A 10,338-nucleotide genomic window follows, 5' to 3' on the forward strand; every position below is an offset into this window, starting at 1 on the left:
TGACGGGAAGTGGGTCGAGGATCTCGACTCTGTCTTGTGGAATCTAAGGACTATGCCCAACTGATCTACCAACAGCATGCCATTTTTTATGCTTTACGATGCAGAAGCCAACCTCCCCAGGGACATGCTGCAGAGCTGGAGCGCCCTAGATGTGGATGTTTTTTTTCTTTCCCTTTTTACTTTTGTTTGGCATCAAGGTATAGAAAGGTACTCTAGTAGCAGAAAAGTTCAGCAAAAACATAGAATTATCCATCTGCTTAAAGTAGTAAAATATCCTGACTTAAATCTACTCCCTCCGTCCCATGATATAAGAACGTTTTTTTACGCTAGTGTAAAAAACGTTCTTATATTATGGGACGGAGGGAGTACTAGATTACAAGTGAAAGCATCGCACTTGGAGAGCACAAATGCAAACATAGTCTTGGTTCATATAACACAGAATAGGTAGAATAAGCCATGATGAAACATCCAAATATTCACTTGTAGTCAGAAACCATAGCATAGTCATCAAAACAATGATACATCTGACTTGCCCTTCTTCAGAAGTTCCACATGAATGTTGTCCTTCAGCCATGCCATGTATATACATCTTCCAATTTATGCCAGCCAATGATATACTACTCCCTCCGTTTCTAAATATAAGACCTTTTAGAGATTTCAATACAGGCTACAAATTGATGTATATAGACATATTTTGGAGTCTAAATTCACTCATTTTGCTCCATATGTAGTCCGCATTGGAATCTCTAAAAAACAGAGGGAGTAATGGATGACAGAAATTAGAAATGTTCAACTTTCAGCATAATACACTTCAAAGATAACTGCTTCCATCCAGTACTGCCAAAAGGCAGAAACAACAAATTCAATATACCACTCCATGACAATATAAACATATAACTTAGATTACTACAAACATTACTTGATCCATTACATCATTTTGAAGCATGATAACACAACCCTCACTTCATAACACCACAACTTTGTTTGTCATGTTACTACAGGATTAGGCCCTATAGTCCATCATGGACCAGAAGACCTTCACTTGAAGCTTGGCAGTACCACAAGAGATCTCCTTTTTCTCTTCACCACGGTGTCGTGGTGTGAATTCAACTTTCCAGTGTCTAGTAGCAACAACACCACCACCATGGACTGCAAAGCCAAATGTGAGCATACCATTCAGACGGAGGGTCATGACACGCCGCCGCAGCGTGATTACTGCATGGTCTTCACAAGACACCACACCATCTTCGTCGCTATTATAAATCACAATCCTAGGCTCAATGCCCTCAATGCCAGTCATGATCCTTCCACAGAAACGTCCCTCGAGTAACTTGGTCTCGAAGGTACCCTCGACCGCATTAAGAAGAGTTGCATACCTCACCTCCACAATACAAAACCAACTCTCAAGCGTTTGATGTCCAACAACAACCTTTTCTTCTCTAGGCAGAACTCGTCCATCAATCATAAGCAAACCCTTGCTGATTTGCTCGCCTAGAGGCTCTTCGCCAAGCTTGATTTTAAGATCAATCTCCAGATATATGAAATCAAGTAATACCAGACCTCGACCTGGGCCAGTTAAGATCAAATTTTCATCCTGTGAAAAGCAATAGCTCAAAAGATTAGATTATGATAATCCAAATATCAATAAATCCTGCAACGGAATATGCAATAGAGTTACAAAATAAATAAAATCAAGAGGCACAAAAGTAGTGGTTTTGAAGCAAAGGCGTACGTACCCTTGACTTGATAGGTTGGCAATTGTCCCTGGTGCGGTTAAAGAGGTGCATGCACTTGTGGTCGATGCTGTCTCTAGCGATGATAGTGCCATACACATTGATTGGGAAGCCTTTATCCGAGGATACTATCTTGACAGTAAGTATGTTTGCAGTGTCTTGGAGTTTCAAACCATGTACATACCTCTTGGTGTATCGCATTGGAGGGATAGGCGCTGCGATGGAAAAAACAAAAGCAGCAGCAGCTAATTGTGAGGGACAAAAGAATTATGTAAAGCAAAAAATGCAATACAATTCAGTTTTCGTATTTACATTAATACTGCGGGAAATTCATTTTTCAGACCATGTTTGCCTCTCACTCAACACAGCAAACTATTCTTATTTCACTTAGCTTAGACAGTACAAATCAAGCCACTCAGCAACAATAGCATATATAGTTGATGCAAACAACACAAGACAGATAAATAACAAGACGTGGTAAGAATGAAACATTTCCTGTTAACTTTTACATTAATCAGGCTTTGAGTCGGCAAGCATAACAAGTAAGGGTACTGAACGCAAATCGTTTTTGGTCTCAGGAATCTATGACTATACTACTCTTGTTAGTATATTCATTCATTTTAAACAATGAGCCAACAAATGAGCAGTAATCAACAACTCATCATGTGCAATTGTTCTGAATTATCAAATATGGCACTGAATATTGTGCAACTGTTCTAAACATAACTACCCATGCAAGGAAGATTCCAGCAGTGGGGCTAGCAATCCTTTGAAATAGAATCGGGTCAGGATCTTGGTTTCGGTGGCCGACGTACACTCCTCGTTGATGTCGAAGACGCCGAAGTCGTTGAAGGAGTAGCGGGTGTAGACCTTGCGCTTCGTCTGGGGGTCGTACTCGACGATGGATGCCATGACCCGCTTGTGATCTAGGCCTCGCCGCCGTCTATCCTCCGCCTTCCGCGCCTTCTCCTCTTCCTGCCGCCGGGTCATCTCAAACGCCCGAGCTCGCATGGCTAGATCCCTCGCCTCATCGTAGAAGAAAGGCTCCACGAAGCAGAAGTCATCCTCCTCCTCGACCCAAGCCATGATCCCTGTCGCCGCCGCCGACGCCAATGAAGCTGACCCTAAGTCGAGGCCTGCCCTCCTCCTTTATTTCCTTTTTTTTTTGAGACATTACTCCTCCTTTATTTCCTATCGCTCTGCTAAATCCTTTAGGCTAGGCCAAGGCCCAACTGGCCTTTGTTCGCTACGCTGCTTTTTTGGACGGGCCCATTTAGCAGAGGAAGCTAGCCGCTGCGACAGCTGACGACCAATTTGTAGGAATGTTCAAGAACCTCGAGCCAGATTTTGGGAAGGTTACGAAGATAGGTATTTTTATGGGAAAGCGTTTGGGGCCGGGGCGCCGGCCGAACCACTCGGCCGGTCGCGCGCGGCCCGTGCGATCCCCTCCCATCGTATGGCCAGCCTTTTCCGCGTGGATGGGACACGAGGCTGACGGGGCCCACCAATCGCTCGCCATTAAACGCCCCACGCAGCTGCGCTGTTTCCTCTCTCTCTTTCATCTCGCCGGTCCCTACCTCAGTTGGCCGTCCTCGTCGCCGTTCACCGTCCCCGCCGGCCGTCCTCATCGCCGGTGGCCACCGGCACCGGCCGTCCTCGTCGCCGTTTGCCGTCCTCGTTGCCGTCCTCGGCGGAAGCTGGAACCGCGTTGTTTCCTGCTGCAACCGGTGCGCAGGAGAGCTGCCATCATGGATGGCGAGCATGGTAACGGCGAGCTGCGAGGACGGCGGCGTTGTTCCGAGCAACAACCGCAGACGTCGTGTTTTGTGCTACGTGCTACAACCAGTGTCACATTTTGCTACAACCGGCATCCCACTCAGCTACAATCGCCATCGCGTTTTGCTACCACCGATGCAAAAAAAAGCTTCAACCAACGATGGCTGGAGGTGGAAGAAGATGATAAAACGCTGCAGTTTTGCTACATGCTTCAACCGGCATAGATTTTGCTACAATCGGCATAGCATTTTGCTACGACTGGCGTCACGTTTTGCTACAACACATAACTTTTATCTGGTTGCAGTGTCAGGTTGGAGATTTCTTTCTTAACGATTGAACCTTTTTCATACAAGGTTGAAGCTTTTTCCGTCCACGGTTGAAGCTTTTGTGTAAACGATTGAAACTTTTTTCTGTTTTGAGCAGCCCTTGGTTAAAGCTCTCTCTATCATCTGGTTGAAACTTTTTTCATCTAAGGTTGAAGCATTTTGCGTCAGCAGTTGTATCTCCTCGTGAATCGCAGTGCCAGTTGAAGCTTTTCCATCCAAGGGTTGAAGCTTTTTTAACAACGTTTGCAACACAGAGGATGTGCGATGGTTCAAGCCTTGCCTCGGTTCAGACGTGAGCTCGTCTTCGAGGGCGCGCGTCCGGTGATCTTCGCCGCCGCAGCTCCGACCGTCGCAGCGGAGTTGTGACCATCGCCGGGGGAGCTGCAACCGGCGCACACGCTGCATGCGTGCGCCGAGCCAGCATGAAACACAGGTGGCCACCGACGGCGAGGGCGGCAACCGGCGGCGAGGGCGGCAACCGGCGGCGAGGGCGGTGACCGGGGCCGGGGGCGGCCAAGCCCGGTGGTGCTTCAAGTCTGGGTGCCTCGCTCATCCATGGCGGCTAGATGTGTACACCAGCGGGAGGAAAGAGATGACTGCGTTGACTTGGTGAGGATTAGATCTGACGGTTAATACAGAGGTAAATCGGGCAGCTGCGGTGCGACCGGCCGAAACTTTCGGCCGGCGCACCGGCGCAGATTACTGCCCTATTTTTATTCTGTTTGTACTGGTTTTGGCTATCGTTCATTTTTATTTTTAGTTTTCGTTTTTTTAAATTTTTTATTATTAGCTTTAGTAATTCACAACTAAAATTAGCTATCATTTTCTAAATCATAGAAAAAAGTTAAAAATTTGGAAAATTTATAAAATTCGTGAAAATAAATTCCGTTCATGAAAATTTTGAATTCACGACTAATGTACAAATTGGTGAACATTTTAAATTTGCAAAAACTTTAAATTTTTGAGTATTTTCTAGATATGTGAAAATAATTCGAATTTTGAAGACAATTCAATTCAAGGCTAAATCCTTTAGGCTAGGCCAAGGCCCAACTGGCCAGCTTCTTTGGATGGGCCCATTTAGCAGAGGAAGATAGACGACCAATTGTAGGAAGGTTACCAAGATAGGTATTTTTATATTCTGTTTGTACTGGTTTTGGTTATCATTCTTTTTTTACTTTTATTTTACTTAAAAATGTTATTTTTCGCTTTATTAATTCACAACTAAAATTAGCTAACATTGTCAAAATTATACAAAAAAATTAAAAATTTGGAAAATTTTAAAAATTCGTGAAATAAATTTAGTTCATGAAAATTTTGAATTCAAGACTAACCTACAAATGGGTGAACATTTAAAATTTGCAAAAATTTTAAAATTTGAGAGCATGTTCTAGATTTGTGAAAATAATTCAAAATTTGAACATTATTCAATTCAAGGCTAATTTTCAAATCAACGAACATTTTAGTAATTCAAGACTATTTTGTTTTTTAATATTTGACAATTTGACAAAACAATCATGACCATTTGTTTAATTCGGACATTTTTGAAACTCGTAAACATTTTCATATTTTCTGATTTAAATTCAGGAACTTTTTTGGAATCATGAAATTTTTTCTAAATTTTGTGAATTTTTCGAAGTTCACAAAAATTATTTCAATTCATGACATTTTTTGAATTCATGAACATTCTTTCACTTTCAGCTCTGGGATGACCTTTGATTTAGCCAAAGACATCTTTGTTGTGCTGTAGCTTCGGCTGCACTAGACTCTTTATTTTTGCATGTGGCCTAGACTCGGCTGAACGTTGCCCTTCGGTTGTGGCAATACCCTCGAAGTGTTATGGTTTGTTCATAGTGGATTGAAGCTCTTTGTGTATAGTGGTGGTGCTCCTAGTGCAGACTCTCATTGGTGACATTGGTAGAGGTTGAAGGCCCTAATTTTCTCTATGGCTACTCATTCTTCTTTGGACGTGCTAGAGATTTTCCACGGTGATGTGAGTGGTACGCGTGTGTTATGAAGCTCTCTCGGCTAGGACACAGATACTTGATGCCCTTATAAAATTTGCTGGTGATGTCGTTGTTGGGTGTGATAAGCTCGGCTGTGCATGCTCTTTGTTTGGGTGTGGACTAGGTTGCTTGTTGTCCTTAGGTTGCGTCAATACCTTTTAAGCGGTATGGTTTAGTCTCGTCCGATTGGAGCTCTTCATCTAGGATGGTGGAGCATCTCGAGCATCCCGCCACTAGTGAAGCCGAGGAAGTTGAAGTTCCGCCGCATCTTCCTTTTTTGACGCATGCCCTGTTGTCTTCTTGATGCAACTTGTCTTTTTGGTCGTTGTACATGATGTATTCCAAACACTCTTATAGCGAAATAAAACAAACCAATGGTGTTTTCCATAAAAAAAAGGTTGCATTCTTCTAAAACGTCATAACCCAAGCCATGCCGAAAGAGACTCAGATGTAGATAATGAAGAAATTATGTGGAATCTAGACAACACCCGATTAAGATTTTTCTTCTTCTTTACTTCGATGGATCTTGGAGGCTACAATAGGGATAGTCGAGTCCACAGGAGCCTAGTACACCAGTCAACCCGATCATAGCATCCACAATTGGGATAATCTTCACGAAGTATTCATCAAGAATTTACTGGGGACCTACAAGCGGACAAGAATGTGTTGCATCTTGCCCTTTCTGTTCAAGAGGAGGGTGAATCATACTAAGACTACATCCACCGTTTCTCCCTGAAGAAGAACCAACGAAGGACATCACAAAGGGTGAGGTCATCTCTGCCTTTCAAAAAGGTGTCCGGGGCGAACCCCTAACTCACATGTTAGGGCGAGTATGTCCTAGGACCACTCGCCAGCTCTTTGACCAAACCAACAAGTACACCATCGTCACTGAGGCCGTCCACATTGAAAACAGATGACCGGCGAAAAGGAAAAAGGGATTCCCATGTCTTTTCAAAGCTAAAGGACAGTGTCAAGTAGTCTATGAAAAACAAAAACCACAACAAGCACAAGAGTGGCGCGGGCACTAGTGGAGGTGAACTCATTGACGATGCCGACATTACAATCATCGCTCTAATCATCTATTTGAATGGCGTCAACCACCTCCCCATTCTCTTCACTTCACCTGCTATTTAGTCACCTCACCTCTCCTATCATCAACCGGAACACACCTCCATTGAAGAAGGTTACTACATCGACCCGAAGATCTCAACCCGAGTAAACCTATCTTCATGTTCACCGTACATAACACTGTTATGCCGCATTCGGTAGGGGTTGTGTGTGCCAGAGACGGGGTTTGGATTGGATCCAATTTACATTCTGGCGGCATCGTTGAAGGCCAGAACTTCCACTATGGTTCGCTGAACTTCACCGACGACTCGGCGGGACAACGAGCGGTCACCGGCACTCTTACCTTAGGCTGCAGACTCGAGTTCAGGGGTCATAGCACAATCATCTCTTCTTGTCTAACGAACATATAAACACCACTTTGTTAATTCCAAATAATGAAATCATACATCATAATTCATCTTTACTAGAAAATATTACATCATAAACTCGTCTTTACCCAAAAAGGATACATTAAAAAATTCATTTGAGGAGTGTTACCAGAATAAATTACATCATCAACTTGACTTTACCAGAAAAAAGTACATCATAAAGCAGGTCCAAATCTTCCAAGTTGTTGCTAGTTAATTCATTCACTACTGCCGATTTATTTTCCTCAAGCATTTGTTAAGGAGATATATCCATTCTTTATCATCCACTCCATACTCCAGTGGTTGTTAACGTTCTTGTAGGTCCAATAAGCCCATCCAAAGGTGGCTTGCCGATACACATCCATTTGTGCATTCCCGAACCTCTGGTAATCTTCCTTCGTTGCACCGGATACCTTCCACTCAGCCACCCATTCACCTGCACAAAACATGGGATGCATGAGATGTTGTAGACCTAGTTAGTTTTCACTGGAAACACTTGAGTTCTTGTATGAGTTGCGGAAAAGAATGACGGAGCTACATGTCGGTGAGGGGGAGCCATGCCCCATATATACTTCAAAGGTTCATGTGAAGTAGTAAAAGAAATTGTGTTTGGCCACCACAATGATTGGTAATTTCATCTATTCGTAGCCCCTTCCCTGGCGAAAATTTCATGCATGTTCCAACTTCCAAGCAGGACCCGATTTACACTATCACACACTTACCAACAAATGTGAGAGCGTCAATTCTCCTTGAGAGAGTCCTGAGATCATTGGCAATGGTATTCCTCATGTAATCAATGTTCTGCTGCACAGTGAAAGTATTAAACTTGTTGTCGAACAGTGTGTAGTACTGCACGTCAATGACATATCTCGGGAACATTCCAGCAAAGTCGAGGAGCTCGGTCGAAGGTGCCGCCAGACGGTTCGACATGATCACATAGGTCGTAAGCGAGTGCTTCCTGACTGTGTTGTACGCGTCTCGGTAGTACCTTTTCAGGCTATCCAGGGACACATCAGGAGCCGGCGGTTCGTTCATCAGCTCCACCGCGAGGAGACCTGGTCGCCTAGCATACCTGTATGTACATCAAATGTGAAGAGGAATTAACAAGGAGATCAAATTACTCAGCTGGTTTCCTGAATGCTAGAAATAATCTTGCTGTGTGCTGCTAGGTTTATTTTAATATGTTATTAAGATATTTGGTATTGCCTTTTTTTATCTTATTACGGCAAACTTTGTAGCCAATCTATATATACTAAGAAAATGTGACTAAAATTTTGTTTCACTTTTTAGGTGAATTAATTAACAGATACTTCCTCCGTCCCATAATATAAGAGCGTTTTCAGCATTAGTGTAGTGTCAAAAACGCTCTTATATTATGGGATGGAGGGAGTAGTACATACCTAGCTGCAAGGAAATCAATCACTTGCACAGTTTGCGCGATGTTGGAGTCGGTGGTTCCCCAGCTCTGTGTGCCGTCCCTTGTAGGGGAGTGCTCATTGGGGCTCTGCCCGCAGGAGCTGCATGCAAGTCTATGATCACGCCCAGCTTGTGTGCCCTGAATGTACACAAAAATATTCATAAATAGTTCCTTTCAAAAATTATGGATAACAAATCTGAGGGTTCTTATTCAAGTTTGTGAATTAGACTACGTACTCTGCCCATCTGAAGGCGTTGTCCAAAGCTTGGAGAGAGCCTCCAACATACGGAGCCGGAGGGTTATCGCCACTGACGATCCACCATCCCACCGGGATCCTTACTGCGTTTAGCCCGTTTGCCGCCATGAAGCTGAAGTCATCTTCTACGATGTATGTGTTCCAATGGTTCTGCCAAGTGCCAAACATGGAATCAACAAAATTGAACTGCCAACAAATGATACTTATTCGGAATTGCTCGAGATACTAAGCTTTATTTAATTACTAGAACACTGAAATTAAATCAATATAAGAACTCTAAAGACTATGGAGCTACCAATCGAAACACCAGGTAGCTTGCTAGGCTAGAGATACAAACCGAAAAAGAATTGGCAATTTGTTTTAATTGAAACATTAGCTACCAATAAACAAGTCAGGCTCATCTTACTTACCCTCATGACCACTGCAGCTTTCTCTGCGCCATAGTCATTGCAGACTTGGTACTCCCCTTGCAGGCCCCCGACTATGGTCACCGCAAACACCGACAGGTCATCGTCCCCCCAGCTCGTACTCCCGCCGAAGTTCGCCGTCAATGATCCATCTTTGTTTGCCTGCCAGCAATGAGAATTGACTTGTAATTTAGGAGTATGAATATAGTACTAAGAAATTAATGAGGTCAACTGAGTAGCACTTCAAAGAAGAAAAGAAAAATATAATGATGTCAACTGATCAGGATAGTGTTTACTCTCAACCAAAAAAACAAACTGATCAAGACAGTGTTACCTGCAGGAAGAGCCCATTTGGTGCTCTGATCCTCATCCTATTCTGTGTTAGATGAAAGTATTGGGGCAACTGCTCGACACCCTAGGGGGTGGGGCTATCTCATTATATATTAGTACCAAAGGGTACAAGTACAAGGTATATGCACAAGTCTACGTATACATATACAGTCTAACAACCTCCCTCAATCTTAACTGTGGCCTGAAGTACAAACTAAGTTAAGATTGCGCCTGCAGCCTACAAACTGTGGTTGTGGAAGAGGCTTCGTGAAGATGTCAGCAAGTTGATCCTTTGACGAGATGAACTTGATGCTAAGTAGCTTTTGTGCACGCTCTCGAATGAAGTGATAGTCAACCTCAATATGTTTCGTTCGAGCATGAAACACTGGATTCGAGGACAGATATGTAGCACCAATGTTATCACACCAAAGTACTGGAGGATGAGCTGAAGAGACTCTCAACTCTCTCAACAAAGACTGAACCCAAATGAACTCCGCCGTTGCATCAGCAACTGCTTTGTACTCAGCTTTCATACTGCTCCCAGACACTGTAGCCTGCTTGCGAGCATTCCAGGCGATCAAGTTAGAACCAAGAAACACTGCATAACCCCCCCCC

The 10,338-nt window shown here is 43.6% G+C and overlaps 1 protein-coding gene and 1 pseudogene across 1 annotated transcript; both read right to left on the bottom strand.

The window, feature by feature from the left end:
- Positions 1-876: 876 nt before the first annotated feature.
- Positions 877-2,861, bottom strand: LOC119299737. Its single transcript, XM_037576893.1, has 3 exons — positions 2,549-2,861; positions 1,737-1,948; positions 877-1,594 (listed from the first exon to the last, which is right to left on the bottom strand). Exons 1-3 carry the CDS (start codon positions 2,817-2,819, stop codon positions 1,004-1,006), a joined length of 1,074 nt encoding a protein of 357 aa, XP_037432790.1. The 5' UTR covers positions 2,820-2,861; the 3' UTR covers positions 877-1,003.
- A 4,697-nt stretch (positions 2,862-7,558) lies between these two features.
- The window catches only part of LOC119299745, an 8,322-nt pseudogene continuing 5,542 nt past the window's right edge, over positions 7,559-10,338 (bottom strand).

The sequence above is a fragment of the Triticum dicoccoides genome, chromosome 1B (genome assembly GCF_002162155.2).
Source record: "Triticum dicoccoides isolate Atlit2015 ecotype Zavitan chromosome 1B, WEW_v2.0, whole genome shotgun sequence".
Classification (NCBI taxonomy): domain Eukaryota; kingdom Viridiplantae; phylum Streptophyta; class Magnoliopsida; order Poales; family Poaceae; genus Triticum; species Triticum dicoccoides.

Bases quoted from the DNA above. Each gene is read 5' to 3' on its own strand.
- LOC119299737 (XM_037576893.1), bottom strand. From the start codon at position 2,819: ATGGCTTGGGTCGAGGAGGAGGATGACTTCTGCTTCGTGGAGCCTTTC. The intron at 1,949-2,548 runs GTACGTCGGCCA...TTTCCATCGCAG, and splicing joins CTTCGACATCAACGAGGAGT to CGCCTATCCCTCCAATGCGA. The intron at 1,595-1,736 runs GTACGTACGCCT...TGCTTTTCACAG, and splicing joins GCCAACCTATCAAGTCAAGG to GATGAAAATTTGATCTTAAC.